Source organism: Vicugna pacos, chromosome 3 (genome assembly GCF_048564905.1).
Source record: "Vicugna pacos chromosome 3, VicPac4, whole genome shotgun sequence".
Classification (NCBI taxonomy): domain Eukaryota; kingdom Metazoa; phylum Chordata; class Mammalia; order Artiodactyla; family Camelidae; genus Vicugna; species Vicugna pacos.
The window spans coordinates 4,729,809-4,755,883 of NC_132989.1; the positions used below are offsets into that span (position 1 = coordinate 4,729,809).

Here is a 26,075-nt window from a genome sequence, read left to right on the forward strand (position 1 = left end):
CCTCTCATGGTTGGGGTTCCCAGGATGTGTGTGGGGAAGCTGTGTCCATGTTTACAGTGGAGCAGTGGTGAACTATTTGTTTGCTGGCATGAGTCAGTAATTTATTTCTGCTGTGTTTCATGGGCATTACATTGAAAACAGCTCAGTTTCTCCTGCTGGTACTGTAGATTCTTCGTACACCAAGGAAACAAGTTGTAGTGAAAAAAGCCTTGGGCTGAGATTCAAGCAGCCTCTAGTCCAATGATGTGATTTTCATGCAAGTTACATAACCTTTCCGAGCCTCAGTTTCTTTATCTGTAAAGTGAACGGTTAGTCTAGCTAATTTGCACAGCTCCTTCCCGCTCTGATTCTTTTCTTTCACAAGCTCCCTTTTCCTGTCTCTTGGTGGAAGTTTGTAGGTCACACTTTGGGAAAGAGACCCCTGCATGTCAGGGAGGAGGGCTTTGTTGAAGCCCTTCACACACTTCCCTGCAGCATTCATTGCCCCACTCCAGAGGAGAATCCACTCCCGCTTCTTTGCTCAGTCTCTCCTGCTCCTGCATATTTTTCCAGTGCCCACACAGGCAAAGGTGGTAGGATGAAAAGGCACCCTCGTGCTGCGGTGTCCAATAAAGTAGCCGCCAGCCGCGTGTGGATAACTTAAATAAAATCAATTACGATTAAATAAAAAGCAAAAGTGCCTTTCCCCAGGTGCTGTTGGCAGTGCACAAGCAGAACATCTCTGTCCCCGTAGACAGTTGTCTGGTGTGAGCTCTGAGGGCCAGAGAATGCTGAGCAGGAGAAAGATTCACCCGGCCGTCAGTGACCTTGCAGTGTTACTGGAACGGGCAGGGTTGGGGGGGAGGTAGGCAGACCCTAGTCTCTTGCTAAACTGGGAGACACATTGTGGAGTGTTGTGGGTTATGTAGGGAGGCAAAGTCTTGCAGAGGCCTCCCTCATTGATGAAGCTGGGCTGGGCCAGTGCTCTGTTCTCAGCAGGGTTTCAGCGTCTCCCTGCTGCGTGAGAGAGCCAGCCTTGTGTGAGGGGCACCCTTCATGGAGGAGGCCGGTGGCATTTGGATCTTCTGGGTTTGGGCTCTTCTGGATGAGAGAAAGATAGAGGTGTGTGTCTGGAGGTCCCTTTTAGTGTTGACAGTGTACAGGATCATGTTATCCTGGTACTGCGTTTCAGAACTTTGGATCAGTGCATTCAGTGGGTCTGTACCCACAGCTCCATCAGAACCTCCTGGGGCTTGAAAAACACCCATTCCTGAGCCGTGCCAGACTTGTGAATTCTCCTTCTGGGTGGGGCAAGAAGTGGTTCTAACATGCAGCCTGGGTGAGTCCGCTGAGCTGGAGATACCCTGTTCAGGTATTTTCTGGAACGGCCAGAAATGGTCCCTTAGGGTGAGGCTCTTTCTGACGTGGGAAGTGGGGATTCTTGGCAGGCAGGCAGCTTGTGCCCCCCATTGTCTGGTGGGATCCCTGTTGAAGCTGGAGGGAAGCCAGGCCTGCCCGGAGTGTGCTGTCTGCCAGGGAAGTCAACTGAATGTGACTGTGTCTTGAAATGGACATACTCTCTGAGGCCTCCAGGCTGGTCCTCAGTTTTCTGAGAGCTCCAGGGTCCCAGGGGCAGGAAGGAGTGGAGGAGGGCAGTACTAGGAGGGGCCTGGTTCTCCTCCCCTGTGACTTCTCGGGCCTCTTTGTGATGGTCACGTTCTTTCCCCAAGTAAGTGGATGCGTCCACTGACCTCCTCCTCCTCACACTCTTCAGGGTGACTTTGTGACTTCTGCCAAAGTGTCAGTTTAGCTTTTGCAGGGCGGTTGTTTTTACCTTATTTCTGCGTCTTCGGGTTATGGATCTCACCCTGGCCCTGCTGACTGACTGTGGGCTTGAGTTTTGTGTTTGTTTTTTTAATTGAGGTATAGTTGATTTACAGTATTACCTAAGTTGTTTCAGGTGTACAATGTAGTGGTTCACAGTTTTTAAAGATGATACTCCGTTTTGGGCGTGAGTATTTTAGTGGCCTGCCCGAGGTGGGCAGGAGCGTCTCTAGCCTGAGCATCCATGCCTTTGGCTCCATGGCCTGGTGTCCTGGGAATGTGCCTGGTCTGCTCCGGGAAGGTCACTCTCCCTGCTGGCTGCAGGCTTTCTGATGGATGATGCACGCTGACTCAGACCTCATCCTCCTCGCATTCCATCTCAGCCAGATGCCAGGAGTCCCTGGTGGAGCAGACCAAATGGAATGTGGCACCAACAGCCTAGAACAGAGCCCCGGGTGCTTGCTGGCTTCCTGCTCTGCTTTGTCCTGGGTCTGCCCCAGCCTGGCTGCTCCCACCCTGGCCTCCAGCCTGCTCTGCTCGCCCGTCTCCTTGTCTTGTTAGAAAAAGCTTTGTGACTCTGAAGGGGCAGACCTCAGAGTCAGCAAAAGGCTTTTTTTCATTGCTGGAGGTGCTTCGCAGGTATGAGTTTCTGTATGGAAAGATGTGCCTGCTTCTGTGGGCCCACAGCCAGAGCCTTTCACATTCATTTTCCAGTGAGGATGACTTGCATCGAGCTGTTCACTCCTCTAATGATCTTGTCAGGGTCTGGGAGCCCTTTGGGCTGTGGAACCAAGTGGGCTCCAGGCTTGGACCTTGGTTCACCCACAGGAATACTGCAGCGTGCCCTCCGCCCACCTCCTTCTCTTCTCCCCCACAATTAGTGCTTTCCTACCAGGGCTGTGGTTCTCCTCGATGGTGGTACTGATGTCTTTGAGACAGCCATTCACGGGCATCCTTAGTCCTAGGAGGGTGGTCACCAGTATCAGGAGGGCCAGATAAAAGGTCAGGTCCTAGATCCAGTCCCACTTCTGTCTCTGATTCCCTGTCTTACTGTTTCCTGTCTGTCAAATGTGAATAAGCTGAGAAAGAATATTCCATTGGGAGCTGCTGAAAGGACTGGTCACCTCCTCTCTTTGATTGTCTGAAACCCCCTGTGAGCCAAGTTCAGCCCCAGAAGGCTGGGCCCACAGAGGGAGGACTGCCCCTCACCCTGACAGGAATTGCTTTTTCTGAGGGCCCTTTGTGGCGATCTCATCAGATGAAGGTGACATCCTTGTTAGGACAGCACTGTGAAACGCAGCGCTTTGTGTGTTGGGGGGTGTTGGCACTGCCCTCGGGCTTCCTCTGGCGTCTTCTGAGCCTTGGAGGCTGCTCGTGGTTCCACAGTGGCTTGCTGTTGCTTTATGAGCACTGGGTTGTGTGGGTTGTGTGGCTGATCACATTGCCCATGTGCAGCAACTTGCCTGCACTTAAGTATTTTTTTTTAAATTGAGGTATAGTTAATTTATGTTATTACGTGAGTTTTGGAAGCCACACGCCACTGTCCCAAGTTGAGGTGTGCCCTAAAGTCAGATGCACGTGGGATTTCAAAGGCATAGTTAAAAAAAAAGAATGTAGAAATGTTGGTCGTAATTATTTTATGTTGCTATAACATGTTGAAATTACGATATTTTGGATATATTGGGTTAAATAAAATGTGTTATTGCAGGCTCATCTCTTTGGTTTTGCTTTTTTAAAAAAAATATGGCATCTAGAGAACTACAGATTCCATAGGAGGCTCATAATATATTTCTGTTGGACAGCTCTGCTCTGGCAAGTTGAGAGCCACATTTGTGGCCCTCCCTGAGGCAGTGTCTGCACTGCTGTGGTATGTGTATTCTCCTGTCTTTCTTCCTGGTTTTGTTATTTGTTTCTTCCATTGTGTTCCACCTCTTACTGTAATTAGGGTGAATAACTTGGTTTTTTGGATCCTTACTTGCTGACTCAGATCTTTTAGAGCTTGAACTGGGATACAGAAAGAAAAAAATGACTGAAGGGGGATCAGACACCGGGTGGTTGGGAGGGCCAGATGCCATGTGCGGGAGCAGTGTGGCCCACTGCCAAGTGCAGGTCGCGCCTGGGCCAGGGGCAGCAGGCAGACAGACACCAGGCTGGCTGCCGCTGGCCTGTGCGTGGGCTGCAGGGCTCCGGGAGGGGAATCCTGTAGCTGGGCACTGGGCGTTTCTCTGTGCATTGCTCCTCCTCAGGATTGTCCTCGGCTCCCTGGCCTCCAGGAACTTGACCGAGGGGAGGGGAAGGGAGGCGATTCAAGGCTGTGCCCTCCCTGCCCTCTGCCTTGACACTGAAGGGCCCTGGGAGATTCTGTCGCTGCTTTTGCCAGCCCTGGGGCCGCTGGGGCCCTCAGGCCAGCACGCCTGGTGACTTCCTCCTGAGGCTCTCCCTCCCTCCCACAGGATCTGCTGTGTGGGGACCTGGGGTCGCTGTCACCACTGCCCAAGCAGGCCTGGAGGCTCTAATCTTAACCTGAATTGTCCACACAGTCCTGATGATTCTGCGTCCTGTATTTCCCTGGGATCTGCCCTCCCCTCTCCCACCTACAGATGGCCTCCACTTTTGTCTCCCTGTCTCCTTGTCTCCAAGCTTTCTCTGCATGGCCCAGATCGGCCTTCCTAAAGCGCAGACCAGGTGGCACCCGGCTCTGAGGGGTTCCCTCTGCCACTGGGACAAGCCCTAGTATCCTCTCCCCTGTGCCTCAGCCTCTCCGGCTGCTCACCTCACAGCCTGCCTGCCTGAGCACCTTCTCTCCTGTTGATCCCCAGTTCCTGCCATGCCCACCCCTCACATGGTCCTTCACGCCCCGGAGGGCCTGTGGCTGCGAGCTGCCACCTCTCTGTGTTCTGAATTCTCAGGCCTCATGGTGCTGAGCTGTGCTAAGTGTGTGGTACATGTGTGCTGAGCGGGGTCTTGTCCTCTCTGGGTCAGAGACTTCGGTCTGAGGAGACTCCTGGCTGGGGAGTGAGGAGGAGGTGGTGCAGTCTGATGGAGAGACACAGGCTTGTTGCCACTTCACTACATGTGTACGTGTGTTCACTGTCTGAACCTCAGTCTTCTTATCTTTAAAATGGGGGCTTTTACTTCCTGATACAGAGGTGGAGTTGTGAGGATCACAGGAGGCTGTATCTTAGGTCTCTGACAAGGAGGCACTTGACAGTGACCTTCTCCCCTGTCTGTCCCCCTCCCTGGTCAGCTGGGCCTTCTGTCTGTGCACTGTGCTCCTACCCCGCCTGGTTCGTGGGAGGCTGCTTACCTCCACCTGCTCTAACTTGCTGCCCCTCTCTGTGGCAGGAGGAGCTGGAGCATCTGAACCAGGCCAGTGAGGAGATCAACCAGGTGGAGCTGCAGCTGGATGTGAGTGCTGGCTCCTTTTCTTCATCCCTTGGGTTGGCTCTGGAGTTCATATGCCTCCTCTTCCTGTCCAGCAGCTGGGGAAGGGGCGTATATGAGAGATAAGAGGGGCTGGGACCCACATGCGTGATCCCCTCTGCCCACATCCCTCTCCTTGTGCCAGGAGGCCAGGACCACCTACCGGAGGATCCTGCAGGAGTCGGCGAGGAAGCTCAACACACAGGGCTCCCACCTGGGGAGCTGCATCGAGAAGGCCCGGCCTTACTACGAGGCTCGGCGGCTGGCTAAGGAGGTACTTACTGCCCGCTGACCCACCTCCCGGGGGGCTGCGTGCAGAGCCGGGCCCCACACCCTAATCTCTGTGTGGGGTGTGAGACGGAACACCTTTTCTAATGTCTTTTCTCCCTTCTCTTCCCTGTGGTTCATGTATCTATTCTCTTGGCTTACCTCTCCACTCCTTGACCCTTCCTCCTTAATTGTTTTCTTTACACAAGTGATGTCAGTTCACTGTTGCAAGACTGTAACTGTAACCTGTAACTATAAAACAAGAGAACCAGAATCTCCCCAAATCCTGCTATGTCTATGCTTCATGATTTTTGTACCTGGGACTTGTGTTAGTCAAGTATGGTGAGGCGGCAGACACAGACAACTGCTTTGAAAGAAGAGCCTATTACTTACATCTCCTAAGGAGAAAGGACAGTCCGCATCGTGCAGGGCTGCGTGGGGAAGCGCCTGGGCCGGCGAGGAGGCAGCAAGCCTGCGGGGAACGCTCGGCCCAGAGCTTTTATCGTAGACCTTTACTGTGGTTGGTTTCCACGGGAAGGAATGGGTAAAGCAGTGTAGGCTAGTTTGAAACTAGTGGGCTCTGGGCTAGAGGGATGTTCTCTCCAGTTTTCTGGTACGTGGCCCTCTGGTGATTTAGGGCAGGGGAAACACGGGCTTGCTGTGTGAGTGTTAGATAAAAGCGGCTGCAAGCGAAGGTCTCCAGAAGACCAAAGAATACAGGAAACACTCAAAATGCCTTGAACTTGACAAGCTTGTTCCTGGGTGTATTTGCCTCGCCCACTCTTCCCCTTGGCCTGAAACTCGCATCCTTGGTGTGGGCTTTGGATTGGTTGATTTGCACATGAAAGGTTTGCTAGCAGGAGTTCACCGTCTCTGGGAGTTAGCTCGCCCTCGGAGGACCAGCATGGCTTCCAAGGTGTCAAAGCATCATCAAATATAGAAAGTAAAAAATGTGGTTAATACAGCACAGATAACCCCTTAACTTTTTTTTTTTGGTATATATTTCTGCCAAAACAGGATAACATGCACTATTTTTATTCCTTTATTTTCCTTACGACGTGGTTTCATGTCAGTCAGTATCATCCATGCCATTATTTTTAAGGGCTGTTTAATATTTCCTTATATTAGGTGTATTGTTATTTTTTTAGCCAGTTCTCTGTAACTGAGAACTCAAGTTGGTGAGTTTCATTCACTTACCTGCTGGACTGGAGTGGATTGTATCAATCAGCAACTAAGCACCTTCCCGCTGAAGTGGTGTGGATTTTTCTTCTCTCCAGGGCAAAAGGCCAGCAGCCTTTGATGGTGCTGGATTTTACACACTCAGCCTCCTTTGGCAGTACCCTTCTCTATGTACCCGTATCTCTTCTCTTAGCTATATCCTTACAAAATATTCTTTGTAGAGTTTTACTTTCTTGGCACTTATCCTTGGTGCAGTTTGGGAAGTAAAGCCAGCGTTGCAGTGGGCCTTCCTCCTTCTCTTGTCCTTGCCCAGGGTTGGTCTCCATAGGCAGTCAGGGGTCTCTTGTGGGGCTCCCTGTCCTGACGACCCTTTTCCCCTAGGCCCAGCAGGAGACACAGAAGGCAGCGCTGCGGTACGAGCGGGCCGTGAGCATGCACAACGCTGCCCGGGAGATGGTGTTTGTGGCCGAGCAGGGTGTCATGGCTGACAAGAACCGGCTGGACCCCACGTGGCAGGAGATGCTCAACCACGCCACCTGCAAGGTGAGCTAGGCAGTGCCAGCGGGTCCCCTCTGCTGGTTCCGGCACTTTCTTTGTCATCCCTTCATCTTTTCTCACTCTCTCCTGCAGCCTTCCCTCAGCTTTGATTCGGTTTTAGGGAAAACCTGTTAGCTCTTTGCCCATTTTTGGCGTCCAGTGTGTCCCATGTACATTTCCTTCTGACTTAGGATGTCTTTCTGGGCTCTTCTTGAACCTTTGCTTCCAGATGTGGGACTAACCCAGCGGTTCATTCCTACTGAATGCTCTGGATTCAGTGCCTTTGTTACGTTTAGCTGTGACCCGTCACTTCTGTTTTTCAGAATGTTCTCCCTTTCTCGCTTCTGAGCTCTGCCGTTAGACCTTGATTTTTGAAGTGTAACTTGTATATCACTTCCGAGCTGCCCTGTGGGGGACCAGGGAGCAGGAGGGCCCTTGGCATCCGCTCCAGCCTGCCACCTTCACCTCGTAAAGGGCAAGTGTCTTAGTCTTTTAGGGCCGTCACAACCCCACAGTGAGGCTGGGCAGCTTACACCACACACGTCCATGTCTCTAACGTCAAGGCATAGGCAGATGTGGCGTCTGCTGAGGGCTTGCCTCCCGGCTCCTAGACAGCCAGCTGTCTGGTCACTGTCTTCCCACATGGCTGACGGGGCTTGGGAGCTCTCCAGGGGCTCTTTCATAAGGAAACTAATTCCATTCGTGAGCTTTCTCCCCTCATGACCCCATCACGTCTCAGAGGGCCCACCTCCACTGCCATCACCTCAGGGGTTAGGATTTCCATGCTAGAATTTTGGGGGCCACAGGCGTTCAGTCCTTGGCAGTAAGTGTCAGCCTCTGAGGAGTGGTCCTGTCTCAAGGCTCTTTGTGTGCCCCTTAGTTCAGGCCCATGGCCTTGCCCAAAGCAGGAGCTCCGCTTCCACTTGGAGCTCGCACAGAGGGACGACACAGCACTGGGGGAGGGGTTGTCCAGGCTGCGTGGGGCAGGATGTGGTGCGGCTCTAGCGCGCATCTGCCCAGGGTATGGTGAGGCCAGCTCCTTGGTCCTGGTGGATGTGGTGGCTGGAGCCTTTGCCTGCTGCCTGCTCAGGCACGGACGTCTGGAGAACGCAGTGCTGAGCGGTGGCTCCCCACAGCGAGGCTCTCCCCTTCCCCCAGCCCCAGCCCCCAGCACTGAGGGAACTCTGAGGACCGTGGCTGTGGCACGGGTGCTCACAGACGGACATTCCCTACACGCTCACGAGTGGTCCAGAGGGCCCCCGCACCTCCTGGTGGCAGTAAGGCTGAGAGGTGGGTGGTGCAGGTAACAACAGGCAGGTATAAGAACTCACTGTTCTCTTTTGTGTCTCGGGAGCTCGCTGCCCTCTCCGGGCTCTGCAGACAGTGGGGGATTCCTGCCAATGTAACATTCGGAGTGGCAGCCTGGGACAGACTATAGGGGCTGGAGTGTGGGTCCGAGCTCAGTGATGTGAGTCCTCTACCCTAACTGGGCCAGGTGAACGAAGCAGAGGAGGAGCGGCTTCGTGGTGAGCGGGAGCACCAGCGGGTGACGCGGCTGTGTCAGCAGGCTGAGGCCCGGGTTCAGGCCCTGCAGAAGACCCTCCGGCGCGCCATTGGCAAGAGCCGCCCCTACTTTGAGCTCAAGGCCCAGTTCAGCCAGATCCTGGAGGTAGCTGAGTGGGGGCAGAGGGTTGGGTGGACAGCTGGGGAGGGGCAAGCATAGAAAGGGAGGCACGGGTCTGCTGCTCTGGGCTATGCCCCAGGCCAGTGTGGTGGGGCGGGTGGTGGCGCAAGAGCTCAGAATGACCCTGCGGGAGTGGGATGTGGGATGATGGGGAGGGTGGATGCTGGCGGAGAAGGGAAGTAAAGGGGAAGAAGTGAGAATTGGGGGGGAACAGGGAAGAGGAAAAGGAACAGTGGGGAGAGGAGGGGGAGTGGGTGGGAATGAAGACCTGGGAAGAAGGCCCTGGAAGGTCAGGCAGGAGCAGGGCAGGTCGGTGGGGAAGGAGGACCTGAGAAGGAGGAGTGAAGAGGGACTGGGTGTGGCCTTTGGAGCCCTGCGGATTGGTGACTGGTGGTGCGCAGGGTCGGGCCGGACCTGGCAGAGGCGCAGGATGCTGAGTGCAGCTGCCAGGACTCGGCATCCCTGGGGGCCTCGGAGAGTTGTCCAGAAGATTCCCCCCTCTGTCCCTCCCTCTGCAGGAGCACAAGGCCAAGGTGACAGAGCTGGAGCAGCAGGTGGCCCAGGCTAAGACCCGCTACTCCGTCGCCCTGCGCAACCTGGAGCAGATCAGCGAGCAGATTCATGCGCGGCGTCGGGGCCAGCCCGCGCATCCCGCGGGCCAGCGGCGCTCCTCCCCCGTCGGGGCCGAGGCCGGGCCCGATGCTGGCGAGGATGGGGACAGCGGGATCATCGAGGGGGCCGAGGGCGGGGGTTTGGAGGAGGGCGTCAGCCTGGGGCCTGGGCCTGCGCGCGACACGGACACTCTGAGCCTGCTGAGCCTGCGCACGGTGGCCTCGGACCTGCAGAAGTGCGACTCGGTAGAGCACCTGCGGGGCCTCTCCGACCACACCAGTCTGGACGGCCAGGAGCTGGGTTCCCGGGGCGGGGGTCGCCGGGGCAGTGACGGCGCAGGCCGCGGGGGCCGTCACCAGCGCAGTGTCAGCCTGTAGCCCCCCACCCCGCTCAGGGTGGCTGGTGCGACTCTTACCACCACTGGCCCGGGGAGGGCCCTCAGGCTCCCAGCTCCCCCTCAGAGGGGTCGGCGTGGCTCTTCGTGTCTGGCTTTCCCGCGGGTGGCCCCTCTCTTTGCCTTACCCCCTCGGAAGGCTTGTCTTTGGCTCTCTCCTCCTGCTGGCTCCTCACTGTCTGTGTGATCCCCTTTGCTGTCCCCTTCTGACTTCTTCCATCTGTCTGGATTTTCCCCCCTCAGGGAAATTTATCTAGAAGGCACAGGGAAGCCATCAGAGAAGGTGGGTGCTGGACCCGAGTCCCCGCATCTTGGTTCCCCAGCTTTCAGTGAACGGACAGGTGCCCCTCCCACCTCCCCATCTCCCAGGTGGGCCCTACGGATGCTGCTGAGCTCTCCTGGCAGCCCGCTGTCCTGGTCCTGTCCCAGCCTGCCTGTGTGTAACATGTAAGATGTGCTGTGGGACTCTCTGCCTCTGGGAGACACCACTGGTCCCTTCAGCGCTCCCTCCTCGTGACCTAAGCTGCTTTGCTGTGTGTGCCTCAGAGCAGGACTTGAGGGGTACTGGGGTCAGGGAAGGTGAAACCAACCCCAGTGTCAACACAGGGGACTCCCGTGTGCATCGCGTTTCTAGGCTGGGCCCTTAACATTGCCAAGGTGCTAGCAGGTCCGTGTTATGGGGTGGGGACGTAGTGAAGTCCCGGTGGCTGAAACCCTTGCCAGTCCTGCTGCGGGGTTAGGTTTATTTACTTTTTCTGGGTAGAGGATGCAGAGCCAAATCTCAGCACCCTCCTACAGGGTTGGAGTTAGGGAATTTGGTGCTCAATTGCTCTCCATTGCTCTTCCCCAAACCAAACAATACCTAGTCCAGGATCCCTTAAGGGGGAATGCTCAGGTTTGGCTGTAGATCCTCTGCTGATATGGGGAGGGGCTGGCCTGGGGTGAGGGGGCTCGCCCTCCGTGGGGAGCAGCTCCACGTGTCTGGCGGTGCTCCCACGCTGTGTATGGGGAAAGGTGGGGAGCTACACTGGATCTGGGTGCCTTTGGAGGACTGATCCTGTCCCACGCCGGGAGGGCTGAGAGCTGGACTCTGGGCAGGAGACCTTGTGCCTAGGCCTATGAGCTGCTGCCACTGACCAGGGGAGGAGTGGGCCTTCGCATGGAAGGTGTCCCCCTGTCCCAGGGTCGAGGTAGGATGGTCATGATGAGAACCTCCAGGTTTGAGGTGGCCATGGGTGGAGGGAAGAGAGGGAGGATGTGGGCGTGCGTGCGTGCATGCATGTGCCTGTGTGTATGGGGGAAAAGGGTCTGCCCCGATTTTATTTAAATAAAATAGTTTATGTAACAGTAATGTTCATTGCCCCTGTTGGGAGGGAGAGGGAGAACGGCGAGGATGGAGAGCAGGGAGGAGCAGGGTGAAATGTGCTCTTCTGATGGGGGAAGTCAGGGAGGTGAAGGATGAGATGGACCAAACCCAGGGAGGGAAGGCTTATGGCCATGGTGCTGGGGTGAGCACACACCAGGTCACCGGTGCCCTGCAGATCCCCTCCCCACCGGCCTACTAGCCAGGAAGGCTCCGCAGCGTGGAGAGGATGTCAGCCACTGGTGGTGCAGAAGGCATCGGGGTGCCAATCCTGGATGTGAGTATGAGGAAAGGGGAGGGACGTACATAAGGGTGTGGGATTTAGCGAATAAATACACAGGATGCTCAGGTAAACTTAGATTTCAGATAGTATTTTTACACCCCACCCCCACCCCCCGGGAATGTTTAGGACATACTTACACCAAGTTGTTGTCTATCTGAAGTTAAAATTCAACATAGGTCATAGGTGACTCCCATGTCAGGACTTGACCCGTTGTGGGTCAGGAGGGTTTTGAGTACCTTTGGACCCACAGGCTTCACGTCTGGTGGATCAGGTAGGGGAAGAGGTGAGGACTTCAGGAGCTGTGGAGGTGGAGAGTGAAGGCTTTGGACTGAGCGCCACCAGGCTGTACCTGCGTGTACAACCAGGTGAGGGTGGAGTCAGCCAAGGGGTGGAGAAGGCGCTGCCAGTGAGGAATGGGTAGACCCGCTGATAGAACCTGGAGAGAAGTGGGCGTCCTGGGGACCCCTAAGAGTAGGAAGCCAGAAGCTGGAGGGACAGGAGGACAGAGGAGACACCCTGGTGAGCTCAGATGGTAGATAGGCCATTACGAGCCACTGTGCACCCTTTAACTAGGCTGTCCAGGTGTGAGACTGCCTGTCCTGACCTGAGTTCTTACCTTAATTGAGAAAGAAGTGAAGTGTGGTAAGGTAATGGGTGCCAAATACTTCCCTTTTCACTGGAAAAGCTGCAGGTAGTGCATGGCCTTTGTCCTTGGAAAGTGGGCTTTCTGAGATGACTCCCCGGGGTCATACTTCCCACCCGTAAGGCTCCTGGTGCAAAGGAGCCCCAGAAAAGAAGGGCTGGTTGTGCTCACCCATTTTCTTGCAAAAGTCACCTACCAGGTAAGGCAACAGTGCAGAGAGAATGGGAGGGTGAGAGCTGACGGCACTTCCTTCATGTGGAAGAAAGCTGCCGTGGCCAATATGCCTACCCCAGCCCTAACGTGACGGCAGTGGGTTGCACTCACCGTGTGTCTCGTGTGCCAGGCAAAGGCATCGACCCATTTAGTGCCCGCAGCATTGCGGGGTAATGTGCAGTTGCTTTTTCACAGATGAAAATACAGGCATGTAAGAGTGTGCAGTCAGCCTCTAGCCTTGTAGGAAGTGATAGAGGCAGTCGGGCTCTGAGTCCAAACTCCTGAGCACCTGAGTTAAGGAACTAGAGGTGAGAAAGAAGAGGGTAGATGTAGTCAGCTCTTAGGAAGTTTTATAGGGGGGAAGGGAGCTGAGAAATACCAGGATGGTCAAGGAATTTTAAAGTAAGCAAGAGATGGTCAGTTTATGGGAGATGTGGAGTCTTCTTGCCCATTTCTGTGCCATGTCATATGTTATAGTGGTAACGACTTCTTTTGAACTGTGTCACCCTTAAGTACGTAGCTGGGCTCAGAAAATATGCCTTTGTGACCCCTCTTCCCCAATCCAAATTTATTCAAGGTTGTTGGTTGGTTGGTTGGTGGGGAGAGGTAATTAGATTTACACAGTTATTATTGAAAGAGGTTCTGGGAATTGAACCTGGGACCTCCTGTGTGTTAAGCATGAGCTCTGCCACTTGAGCTATACCCCACCCCCACCCCCCCAGGTTATAGATGGTCCTTGACTTACAACAGTTTGACTTACTGATTTTTTTGACTTTACAATGGTGTGACAGCAACACACATTCAGCAGAAACAGTTTTTGCATTTTGATCTTCTGGGCTAGTGATTTGAGGCTGCGCGGTGGGTACCCCGCAGCTAGCTCCCAGTCAGCCACACAGCCTTGAAGGCGAACGGCAATTCTGTATCCACACAACCGTTCTGTGTTGCACCGTATCAGTAGTGTATTCAATAAGCCACATGAGGTACTCAGCACTATTATAAAATGGGCTTTATGTTAGATGTTTTTGCCCAGCTGTAGGCTAATGTAAGTGTTCCGAGCACATTTAAGGTTGGTTAAGTGTATTAATTGCATTTTTGATTTAGGGCATTTTCAACTGAATGATGGGTTTATCGATTTGTAACCCCATTGTAAGTCTAGGAAGATCTGTACTTTGTTAGTACCATGGTTAGGAGGTCAGTATCTGTATCCACAGCCCGGGGATGTTTATGACCTGTAAAATGAGAACATCTCAGCGTGCTTAGCATGATGCCAGGTCAATGGATGACAGCTACAATGATCCACGCTGCAGTTTCCTGAAGCTTCAGGATGCAATGGCATTCACGTAAGGAAGCCTCCTCCCATCTTGTGCTAGACAAGGAGGCTCTTTATAAAGAGCTCACTGCGGGTTGGTTTTCCCTCTTGAGGAATCATTCCGGTTTTTACTCCGCCTTGATGGGCTTCTCAGGCTGTCATGGTCTTGCTCTGTCGGCAGGGGGCAGCAACCACCAGAAAGCGGGCCAGGCGCGATCTGGGTCTTAAGTGCTGCACGCAATTACAGAGTTAGTTTCGCAGGACTGTGAGGTTCGCCTCCTGGACGCTTGACAGGGGGACTGGGGACATGGTGGGGTGGGGGTTGGGGTCCATACCCCAGAGTTGATCCCTGTCTGGCCCCACAGGGGCCTCTTGCATCTCTGCATGTCCTTGGAAAAGTCAGCTGTCTGAAAACGGCCAGGTCTTTTGGGGTGGCCGTCATTTGAGACCAGATGTTCTGTGCCTGTTAATGTGCCCTGTCTCCTCAGACTTCACACACCTCCTCTGTCGTCCTCCCTAATGTCCCATCCCTTGCCCTTCCTCTGCCGCCTTCCATTTCCCCTTTGGGAAATCCCTTAGTCTTCTGCCTACCATCATTCTGGACCATAGCCTGAATTGAGGGGAACAGGGGACCACGTTTCACTGGCTTGCAAAAGGATGTGTATAGTTTATTAAGAATATTTACCAGGATCTTTCAGAGTGCAAAACACTGGCGCACTGTGTTAGGGCTTATTTAGAAAGCATAATACTGTGGGTGGGACATCCAGGTAAGGAACCCGGGGGTGCACACAGGTAATTGGTGACTCGGAGCAGTGAAAACTAGATAACTACTGAGGGCTGTAGTCAAGGAGGGCTCTGGGAGGTTAGGCAAGAGAGCAGGGGCATCGGAAATGGGGCCCACTCTCTGAAGCTCTGAACCAGCCCCTGGCCATAGGCTAGAGAGGAGGTAACAGGCAGCCCCTCAGCCCCACCCTCTCCTACCAGTCCTCCTGTCCCCATGCCTCACTCTTCTGAAATCTGTCCTGAGCTCTTCCAGCCTAGGGCTCGTGTGTGCCCCATCTTGGTGTTCTCAGGGCCTGGCACACAGCACTCTCCACCAAACATCTGCCCACAGACGTGCGTATATTCTCCGCACAAGTTTTCTCACTTAACTTGTTAGATTTCTGCCTGTGACTTGAGGCTCAGCTCATGTGGACTTTTGACCAAAGGCCTTCCTGGTTCTGTTACAGAAAGCTGAATCCCGTCAAGAGACCAAGCGACACTCAGAGGGTTGGAGAACTCAGGTTTATTTACACCGGCGGGCCCAGAGGAGTTAATATTCCCGGCTCTGGACCCTGATTGCAAGTTTGTATGAGCTTTTACAGGGTTTTAGGAACAAAGAAATCACGTGGTCTTAGGTTTTTCTGCGGGGTGGGAAGGGGTTAGTTTCGGTTTCCCTAAAGCAGGCTGTTTTACAGAAGCATAAAAGCAAAGCACTAAGCAATTTCTCTGTCTGGGAGGCCCTGCTGATCCTTGTGGGCCTTTTGAGCTCCAGTTCCCCGGCCCTCCAGCCAGGTCTGAATCAATGCCCCCACCTAAGTTCCTCAAAGCGCTTTTGACTTATTGGGGTCAATCCTGATTCCATCTCCCTCAACAGTCAACATGGTGCAGTAGGCATTGTGACTCCATGTCACTCAGTAGAGTGACTGTATGTCATGTATGATCTAAACTGGGGCACTCCAGTGTGAAGGGGGTAGACGTAACGCAGGATTGAAAAGCACCTGATCGCGCTGTCCAGAGAGGGCATCACTGCCCTGCCCTGCCACGAGGCTCTGTGCGCACGTTGAATGAGCCCACACAGCTCCTCTGTGCTTTGGTGTTCCAGTCTGCAAGAAGAGAGGCTGAACTGGGTAGATAATTTCTGAGGTTGTCTAAACCAAAATCACTAAAATTATATGGTTAGTGGGGAAGGCTGGGGCCCGTCAGAGGGGTTTTGGTGGAGAATGTGAGACAGTGGGGGGGTTCGAAGTCAGAGCATGAGAACTTCCAGGCTGGGGTTGATTAGGGCAGTGGAGGACAGCTGGACATTGCTGCTTTGGCTGTGAGGTGATGACTGTCCACTGTGGTGGAGGAACTTGCAGTGCTGGGCGGTGGTGTGTCCTTCCCCACAGCCGGCAGGTGGCGCTCACAGCACAGCAGGGATAAACCAGCTGACATACATCACCGTAGTTGGGGGAGGGGGTGTCAAGATGAGTTTCTTTCCCATTTAGGATAGAGGAACGTTGTGATCTAGGATAGAATGGCGATTGGGGCCGTGGAGTTTGGCAAGAGGAGACGCTCCTTCCACAGCTGCGGCTTCATCTCACAGGCCTGCGCTGCCCTCTTCCTTTTCCTCTGCTTGTGACTTCTGTGATAACAGGCAGAAGGGCAGGGGCTGCTCCACGTCCACCAGGAGGGGATTTCAGCCGCGCCTTCTTTGGAGGTAAGACAGGGTTTTTTTTACAGGGGTTGGGGGCTGGGGAAGGAGTGGGAGGAAGGGTAGGAACTCCTCACACGAAGGGCTTCCCAGGAGGAGGGTCCTGGGGCCTGTCGGGAAGGATAAGGGGACCTCGAAGAGCATCTCCTCTCCCTCCTTCTAACCTCAGTGCTGCTGCTGGGGTTTCAGGCTCCCACTCTCCTTGGAGAGAGAGGCCAGGAGCCCACCTGCCCCTGCACCCTGGGGTGAGAGCAGGCGTTCGTGCTTTTCTCCCACCTGGTCCTCGTCCAGCTGACCTTTACCCAAGCCCTGCTTCCACACTGGACGTACTTTCTGAACCCTCAAGTCACAAGTTCTTCCTTCTCCCTCAAACAGTCGCAGTTAGCCGAGGGACCATGGCTACTGTCGACTGAAGTAAGTGCGCAGCCTGAAAGTTGAGAGTTAACATTTTGTTTGGCGGGAGGACTCGAGCTGGGATGACAGCCTCTCAGATGGCTCTGAGGGACTGCTCCCGAGAGGTAGGGCAGGAGCTAGGATATATAATGGAGTTCTTACAACAAAGACCAGGTAGTAGGAACAATAGAAGATTACTTGTTATCTAAGGAAAACCAGACATCTCAAGTTAAAGAATTTAGGGCTTTTCTATGTATGGGAGGAAGCAAACATTTGGGCTCACTGAATTCACTCCTTTGACAAGCACCTGGCTATCTGGGGCCAGTGTCCTGTCCTTTCTTATTCCGGGTCCCCTCAGAGGGCACCCAGTTTTAGTGGCTGCAGAGGCCGGGCTGCAGGCTTGTCTTCACTGGCTGATGACTTGATGGCTTCAGCATTCTTTGTTTACTGATACGGTTTGCAGTAGTTTTCATTCACACCACCCAGTTGGAAGGGGCCTGTCAATAACCAGAAAAGCATGAGGCCTTAGGATGGTCTCCCTTAGAGAGAGGGAAGCTGTGTCTGCAACAACAAAAAAACAAACTCAAGGTTAAAAAACATGCAGCCAGGTATTTAATCCTCCTGCCATCTTGGATAAACTCTTTCGTTATTTGTATTTTTTCCGAACTGAATTACTTTTTAAAAATATATTTTAAAGGCATAACCAGAGAGAATGTGATGGACGAAAAGGCAGAATCTGAGAGAGGCAAGTTGACCTGGAATCATAAACGGAAAATGTTATGAAATCATAAGAGAAAACATCACGAGAATTGGAGAAGATGAAAGGAGTTGAATGGAAGAGGAAGAGAGACATGGAGGTACACAGGTGCACTCAGCTGGAGGGAGGGACCTCAGCGATAAGAAGGGGAAAACACGCCAGCTGACAGAACTTGTAGCAGAGACGGTGTGCAGAGGTGCCTGGACATTAATTGAGTCCAGTTCAGATTTATAGCCCTCACTTATCTTGACCTGTCTTAAGGTGCCTAGGGGTGGGGCCATTCCTGGAGCTGCCTACATTCTGCGGCTGCCTGCTGGACAGAGATTTATGGCTCTGGTGTCAGAGAAATCAGTGTTAAATCTTGTCTCAGGCTGGCCCCACCCTCCTTTGGCTCCAACAGTGTTCGATATCCAATTAACAGGAAGCTGGATTCTATGAGCTATTAAGAAACAAAATGCAACTCAGTAAGTTTTAAAGACCTTACTGGCTTTATTCAGTGATTCATGAATTGGTCAGTATCCCATCCAGCAGATGGAAAAGAGCTCCAAGTAACTGTGCGGAATGAAGGACTTTTATAACCTGAAGGGAGAGGAACAATGAAGTTATACTAGCAAAAATTAGATTGGTCATCACAAGGTCATCTTCCTTTAGAGGACTGTAGAGGTGTATCTTGGAAGTAGCTGTCCTATTACCAGGTAGAAGAGGACCAAGGGGGCGGGTGTGCCTTCAGATGTGTCCCAGGACCTCTTGGCAGCTCTGTACCATTAATTCCACGACGATTTGTGTGCCTGGAACCCAACCAAAGCTGAGCAAGCCATTCTCTAACCAAAACAGTATTATCTTCTTGAGGACTTGTGCGTTTTGAGAATTCTATGCTTTGTGAGATGTGCTCTTTCAGTTTGGGCATGAAAATCTTCCAGTGAAATGAGAACAGAAGAAATATTTGCTTGTCACCCATCCTTTGTCTTAAACATGGCTCAATAAGGAGGTAGCACTCAGAGACGCTGGCCCAGAGAGGATTTTTCTAGAACCTTGGTTCCTAAAGTATATTCTCCAGATCAGCAACAAAAAAAATCACCTGAAGCTTGTTAGAAATGAACATTCTCAGGCCCCAGCTCCCCAGAGGTACTGAATCAGAAGTTCTGGGGTGGCACCCAGGATCTGTTTAATAGGCCCTGCAGGTGATTCTGGTGCCCATGGAGGCTGTGAGTTGGCTGGCATAGGGGATGCGACAAATTGCACGCAGGGCTCCTAAAACTTGTCACTTCTTTCTCTTTTTATCTGCCAAGCAAGGTCACTTGGCCTAATTTCAGAGGAGTGGGAAGTGCAACTTAACAGTGTGCCCAGGAAGAGGGGGTTCTGGGTGTTTTAGGCCATAGATTGTGTTAAATGACAAAAAAATTCAGCCAAGTACATTTTCAAGATCTACTTGGCTTTACTGAATGATTCATGAATTGGGCGGCATCTCTTCTAGCAAGTAGAGAGGAGCTCCAAGGAGCTGTACAAACTGGAAGGCTTTTGTGGGCAGACAGGGGAAGGCATAAGGGAAGAGCAGATTACCTCATCTTCCTTTTGGAGATGGAAAGGGTCTGTGTGTGCTGAACAGAAAATTCCAAGCTGGCTGGTTCAGACTACGTTTGTGGGGAAGGTTGGCACTGCAGTTAGGTGAGGCATTAAGCCGTGGTTTGGCAGTGTGGGCTTAGCGCAAGTGACTCCATTTTGGGCCTCTGTCTTTTTAACAATAAAAAAAAAAACAGTGGCCATAAACATTATCAGGGGAAGTGGCAGAAGTTTGGGTTTGTGCTTTCTGTTTTCAGAACCCATGTCTGAAAAATAGTGCCTTTGCAACATAAGCACAGTGCCATTGTAATTTCTTGGTTTTATCTATTAGGCCAAATTAACATTTTCTGAATTGCCTCACAAAGGCCCCCTTTACACTGGGTGGTCTTCAGGCTCCAGCCAAGCTCTATACATTGCACTAGGGACGTTAAGTGGCTTTAGTCTGATCTGTGCCTCTGAGGTGGTCATTTCCACAAATCACACGGGGACATTATTAACACCCTATGGAATAAGATTCATATTTTAATGGCAAGAGAAGAAAAATTTAGACACAAAATTTCTCTGCCCTTTGACCTGACCGCCTCTCTCTCTTCTACTGTGCATTGTGTGTCTGGATTATGCATTGACCAAACCTCCCCCATCAGCAGAAATGCCTGCTCAGTCGTAAGAAGAGCAACATTATCCTAGCATCTACAAGACAACTCCTTAAAAGAGAGCCATCCTTCTAGATTTTGCAAGGAGGGGGTCACACGACCCCCCACTTTCTACTTGCCGATCTGGATTGTGTAAACTGTCGATAATACCTCATTTGATGTACATCCTTCTATCCCTAAAAACTGTGCTTTGATTTTGATGGGCAGAACTTTTGTTTTTTTTTTTTCTTTGAGATGCTGTTCCTGGGTTATAATCCTCAACTTGGCTCAAATAAAATTTTCCATTTCTTTCTAAAATCTACTGATTAACTTTTCATTGACAACAGAAGTTCAGGTTTAGCGGGTCTGGGGCCAGAGTCCCTGAGCACGTGTGTCACACTTGGAGGGGTGAAGTCATCAGTCCCCTCTGGAGCCCCACTGCTGTGCTGCTGTGCCTGCAACAAAGTTCCTGCTAGAAAGGAGCTTCCGCTTAATTATGCACCACACTGCCTGGTCTGTGTTATTAAAAAGACCCAGGAAGGTGAATATATTTGTGAACAAAGAGCATCCCCTGCTATTTTAGTAAACAAAGGATGTTGTGGCCGTAAAGGCATCAGCCATTGCAGCCGCCCCCACTGGGGCACCCTGAGGGGAATTCAGGATGGAGAGTAACAGAATAATGGCCCCAGATAGTTAAGGTGCACATCAAAGGGACCATTTCAATGAGTCTGGACTCTTGTGTCTTTTCACACACAGAACGGCATTAAAATCAATAACTTGAGATGTCTGTTTTCTGTGATTAGCTGTAATCTTTTGATGTGATACTATATGATACTTTTTCAGCAAAAACTCCTATATATGCTGGCTTCTCCCTTACTTCTTTGGAATAGTCCCTCAGAGCTATCTTAGAGGCTGTATCCTGGGCTTAAGTCCTCAGTAAGTCCACTGAATAAAACAGAATTCTCAACATTTAGGTGATGCACTTTTTCAGTTGATATATACATATCTGTTTTGGAAGACCTTGCTCCTGTTCCAGGCATTGAGCTCCTAAAACTCTTGGAATTTCCTAAGAGATGAGAGCTATAAAGATGTCTTTTGTTATGTTGATAAGGTGACTTTTGGAAAGCCCCTAGGTAACCCAAGGCTGCGTGCGAACTGGTTGTCAGGGGGAACCAGCTTCCATGATTAGAGGGCTGAAACTTTTAAGTCTGACCCACCCCGCAACCTCACTCCCAACCTTCTAGGAGGAGAGAGGGGCTGGAGATTGAGTTCAATCAATCAATCACCAATCATGCCTGTATAATAAATCCTCCATAAAAACCAAATAGGACATATGGAGAGCTTCTGTGTTGGTGAATGCATGGAATTTTGGTGAGAAAGGAGATTCCAGAGAGCATGGAAGCTCTGCATTACCTCCCACATACCTTGCCCTATGTGTTTCTTCAACCTGGCTTTTCTTGAGTTATACCCTTTTATGATAAACTAGTAATCTAGTCAGTGAAATCTTTATCTGGGTTTGGTGAGGCACTCTAGTGTCAACTAAAAATTGGAACTTGCCCTCTACCTCTACAAGGATCAAATCATGAGCTGATGTATCTGCTGATCTCCAACATACACTGAAAGGAGTTCAGGATGGAGATCAGGAATGAGGCGCTCTGTGCGCTGGGAAAAACTCACAGAACAGGCCTTCAGATAGTTTGATGTTTTCAGCAGAAGATTTTATGAGCCCCAATTGTTGCATCTCATATCTAGAAAAGCACTATAATTAGTAATGGTGATTATCTGCTCCTTGTGACTAGTAGTGAGACTCTGCCAAAATGTGTGCTTGACTGCACGTGCCCCCCTTCACTAAAACCATGTGTAATACTGACCTCTCCCCCTACCTCTTCAGAGTGAGACAGGAGGGAAGGGGGCAGGGCACAGCCACTCAAGGAATGACAGCACTTTAACAATTTGACTTTGAAGAAGCCTAACATTTTGCAAAACAAATTAATACATAATACAATTCTTAGACCCAACTTGATTTATTAAATAAGTAAACAAAAACCAATTTCTTGAATATGTAGCAATATACTATTATTAGGATCCCTACCTTGGAAGGATTTTTTTAAATTGAAATATAGTTGGTTTACAATGTTGTGTTAGTTTCTGTTGTACAGCACAGTGATTTAGTTATATATATACATATATATACACACATATATAGTTTTTCATATTCATTTTTATTATAGGTTATTATAAGGTTTTGAATACAGTTTACTGTGCTATACAGTAGAACCTTGTTTATTTTACATACAGTAGTCAGTATCTGCAGATCTGAAAGACTTCTAATTTCAACTCGGACATGTAAAGAGCTTGGAGTTCTCACACTTCTATCCATGCACCAAGAAATAGCAGGACAAACTGAAAATCAATGACTTTTCTTAGATTCATCAGAGACCCGAGTTTTAGAGCAAACTGCTAACCAAAATCTGGAGAGACCGGCAAATCAGAGGATATAGCCAAGATCTGTTAACCTAGAGGGCACTGGAGCCACAACCTGGTAGGAACACTTAAAATGGTAATTTTTTTTTTGGAGGGGGGAGGTGATTAGATTATTTATTTAATGGAGGTACTGGGGATTGAACCCAGGACCTTGTGCACGCTAAGCATGTGCTCTACCACTGAGCTATACCGTCTTGCCCTTTAAACGGTAATTGTGATGGATTGCTGGACTTTGCGTGTGGATCAGTGTGAGGCTGAGAAACTCCTGGGACCACAGCCTTAGGGGACCCCTTACACTTGGGGGCTTTAGCTCCAGGAACCCCAAGAGACTTATATGGTAAAGATTCAGAGCCGTAAAGAGAAAACATTGTAAAATATGACCAGAGAAAGAGACTCACAGACATAGAAAACGAACTTATGGTCACCAGTGGGGGAGGAGGGTGGGAAGGGATACACTGGGAGTTTGAGATTTGCAGATACTGACTGTTACATATAAAATAGATGAAAAGTGTATACTGTACAGCACAGGGAAATATATCCAAGATCTTGTAGTAGCTCACGGTGAAAAAGAATATGAAAATGAATATATGTATATTCATGTATGACTGGAGCATTGTGCTGTACACCAGCAATTGACACGGCATTGTAAACTGACTGTACCTCAATTAAAAAAAAAGATGAAGAAAAAAAAAAAGGAAAGGCTAGATGTAACAGAAAATTTAGCAGAAAAAAATAAAAAGGAAAAGTGATGTAACAGAAATGAAGAATGGCACAACAGTAGTCTTGATTTTGCCCAATTTATAGGGACAGAAATCTGGGGAATATGTGTAGAAATGGATGTAAAGGGTATGGGATGATGGTGAAAGGAACTTAAAATTGAATCAGTCCAAATTTACTGATAAGAGCCCACTAAGCAGAGATTCTCAATCAGTGTTGCAGTGTAGGGAGTTAGAATGGACTGTAAAAGTTTGGTTTATTGACTGATACATGGACCGAAAGGGGGCGCACAGTGAATAAACTTGAAGTGTTAGACTTGCCTTGGTGTACTTGCAGAGGGAGTGAGTAATCAAAGGTTTGGGGAGCTTGGAATGTTAAAGTGGATTTGATAACTATGCAAGTTTAAAAAGCTAATGCTCTACACGTTCTTAGAAACAATGAACAGTACGTATATGTAAATTAAAAAATAAATGTGCAGTAAAAAATAGATCTATCAAGCCATGAGAGACATAGAAGAAACTTAAAAAATGTATTACTAAATGAAAGAAGGCAGTGGGAAAAGGCTACAAGCTGTATGATTCTTTTCAAATTATAGTTAGATAGATCCAGTATATAGAACCAGCAATTCCCCTCCTGGGCATGTACCTGGAGGAAATATAAATTACAAAGCTGCTAGTTTCAAACGGAGCCTGGAGCAAGAGAAGTTTCTGTAGCAGACAGCATGCCAGGCAAACGACGCTGCCACTTACATCACGTGATCCAGCAGATCCATCGGTACTTGTGTCAGTGGCAGACAGGGACACAGTTTGGATCCTAGGCAGGTCTCTGTATGCGAATCAGAGCATAAACCCTTAAGATTCTGGAGCAAAGCCTTGACATCCTCTGTGGATAACTAGTCTCTGTTTCCCCCAGTCCCATGGAGCTCCTGCAATTAAGCCCCACTGGCCTTCAAAACCAGATGTTCTGGGGGCTCCTCTTCCTGATGCTGGAACCCCAGGCTGGGAAGCCTGGTGTGGGGCTCAGAACCCTCTCTCCTGTGTGTGGGCCTCTGCAATATAATTTTTCTCCAGCTTGTGAGTTGCCCACCCAGGGCCATGGGGCCCAAGTATATCTTAAGTGCACCCCTCCTACCATCCTGTAGCTTAGCCTGTATCTGCAATGAATGCATCAATTGCTTCCCAGCTGCCTCTCACCACCACCTTCAACATTTCTCACTCTGTTGCAAAGAAAGTCCGTTTCTTTGGAGAGAAACTTGGAGCTTTCTGTTCTCTGGTCTTCTTTCTCTGTTCTCTGCTGTGCTTTTTTTCCCCAGACAAAGATCTCTGAGCCACAGCCTTGGTCCTTGGGGTAGGGACAGTGACCGGCTTCTCTTTCTCTCTGAATGACACTCCTGCATTCGGAGCTGAGTGCTCAGTGGGGTGGTAGGCATCAATTTCAGAATTCCTCAGGCTGCTTCTCTTGGCATGGAAACCTGTCCCATGAGAGGGGACAGGGGTGACCAGGTATTTGCAGTATTCTCAAGGTAGAGCCTCCATTCCAGGAATGATGATTATGAAGAAAGGAATCCACACCTTTCAGCCATTCTCCCCTGGAACTTACTCTTTGCAAGAAGAGACTAAGAAATGCTGACTTCTGTCTCTCCCAGGAAGAGACAGGGAGCAGGGGTGGGAAGGAGCCCTGTGCTCTTGGCTGTCCCGAGTCCAGACTGAGGCTTCCATCTCACTGAGCTGGGAGAGGGGTAGTCTTGACGAAAGATCAGCCCCCTTCCCTGATGGGCTGAATAATTCAGTGACAAGGTCTTAGAGCTTAGAAGAAAAGAGGCAGCTTTATTGCTGTGCCTCGCAAAGTGCCTTCAAAACTGTGAGCGCATCTTGGCGATGGGGGAGAGCGATCACATAGCCATAGCTTAAACAATAAAGCGTTGATAACAATCAACAGAATTAACTTTCTTCTCATAAGACTCAGAATGGCGTCATGGTGTCTCCAGGGCACCAAGTCTAGAGAGCCTAGTGGCTGTCATTCTTCTCATCTCTTTATCTTGTAAGTGCCCAAGGCACGGTCTTCTTGGTCATTCAGGCTGTTTTGTAAGGTTACAGTCCCGCGACCTTCTCCCTGGAGATCAACTCTGAGACCAAGCGTGATTATTACTTTTGATGACTGGAATAAAGTAGAAACAGTGAGATCAACAGCTTTAGTTTTAACAATGGGCCTGGAACTGTGAGTAGCCACCGGTCAGTCAGGTCAGTTGACCGTTCTAAGGGCAAGCATAACAATAAGCAATCTGTTGGCCTAAGTGCAGCCACTTTATTAATCCCCTTTCACTAGCGCATGGCTCTTGGTTCAAATATTGTTTGAACTGTTTTTACTGAATTTTAGTAGGTTTTCTTGAATAACTGTTTCTTCACTTACTGTATGTCCTTCAGGCCCTTTGTAGAGACTTACCTTTACAAGTTAGTAATTTTCACTAGTTTACTTGTCTGCAGTGTTTTTCACACTAGTGTGCTAGAAGTAGAACTCTCACCTGGGTGCCACTGTAATTTGGTCTCAGGAGTACCCAGAACCTCCTGGACCCAGGGCATGATGATTACACATGAGTTCAGAATTAAACCACCATTTCCTGGTACGATTCTACGTGGGAAAGGATGGTGTTGGGAGACAGGGTCTTCCAGCTGCCTACCAGACCCGGAACATGGCAGGTGACTCACACACATGGCTTCGTCCTCCCTCTCTCCCTCCCTTCTGCCCTCTTCCCACTCACACATCCACAGTGACCTATCTGGCCACGCTGACTCATGGTGACCCTACCTCACTCGGTCACCCAAGTCCAGTCTTGTCATCCCACACACCAGTTCTAGGTTGCGATCAGGTCTAAGAGGTTCCAGTAAGGGTCCTAGCCTTGGAGAGGAGTAAGTTGACGGAGTCCCCTGATTCTCCATCATGAGCCTCTCCCACCCCTGGCTGGGTGGCGCTGTGGAAAGTTACAGGTCCCAGAGATCCTTCCATGCCTGTGGCCCATCATACTGACTGCTACCAGCACAGAGGGGGACCAGGGTTCCCCATTTCCCAAGGAGGAGACGTCCCTGGAGATAAGGATCTTTGAGTGATCAGGAATGGAACATGCAGTCTCTTTGAATTTGAATGTTCTTCTACCCTGGACATCTTAGAGGGTGGGCAAGGACCAAACCTCCGATCCAGTCTGAGTCCTAGATTGTCTCTCAGTTTCAGTTGAGAATACTCCTCTCACGGCACACAGACCCTGAGTCAGGGACGGCCCTTAACATTCTCCTCAGAGACTTCCATCTCCTTTTCAGCTCTACCACAAATAGCTCTTATGACAGAAGTGTGTCAGGGCCGTGAGGTGTGACAG

At 50.6% G+C, this 26,075-nt stretch overlaps 1 protein-coding gene across 8 annotated transcripts in view; it reads left to right on the top strand.

The window, feature by feature from the left end:
- SH3BP5L (SH3 binding domain protein 5 like) overlaps positions 1-26,075 on the top strand; it is a 33,784-nt gene that overhangs the window by 2,405 nt on the left and 5,304 nt on the right. For 4 of the 8 annotated variants that reach the window (XM_072952851.1, XM_072952858.1, XM_072952864.1 and 1 more), the window contains exons 3-11: positions 5,149-5,211; positions 5,372-5,500; positions 7,054-7,215; positions 8,705-8,878; positions 9,412-11,539; positions 13,613-13,741; positions 14,940-15,054; positions 15,960-16,171; positions 17,256-17,415. In XM_072952851.1, coding sequence (XP_072808952.1) covers positions 5,149-5,211; positions 5,372-5,500; positions 7,054-7,215; positions 8,705-8,878; positions 9,412-9,882 — 999 coding nt within the window. In that variant the 3' untranslated portion in view covers positions 9,883-11,539; positions 13,613-13,741; positions 14,940-15,054; positions 15,960-16,171; positions 17,256-17,415. Of the gene's footprint in view, positions 1-5,148; positions 5,212-5,371; positions 5,501-7,053; positions 7,216-8,704; positions 8,879-9,411; positions 11,540-13,612; positions 13,742-14,939; positions 15,055-15,959; positions 16,172-16,540; positions 16,580-17,255; positions 17,416-21,934; positions 22,050-26,075 lie in introns of all 8 variants that reach the window. The other 4 variants (XM_072952877.1, XM_072952868.1, XM_006219386.4 and 1 more) reach the window with 4 other exon arrangements.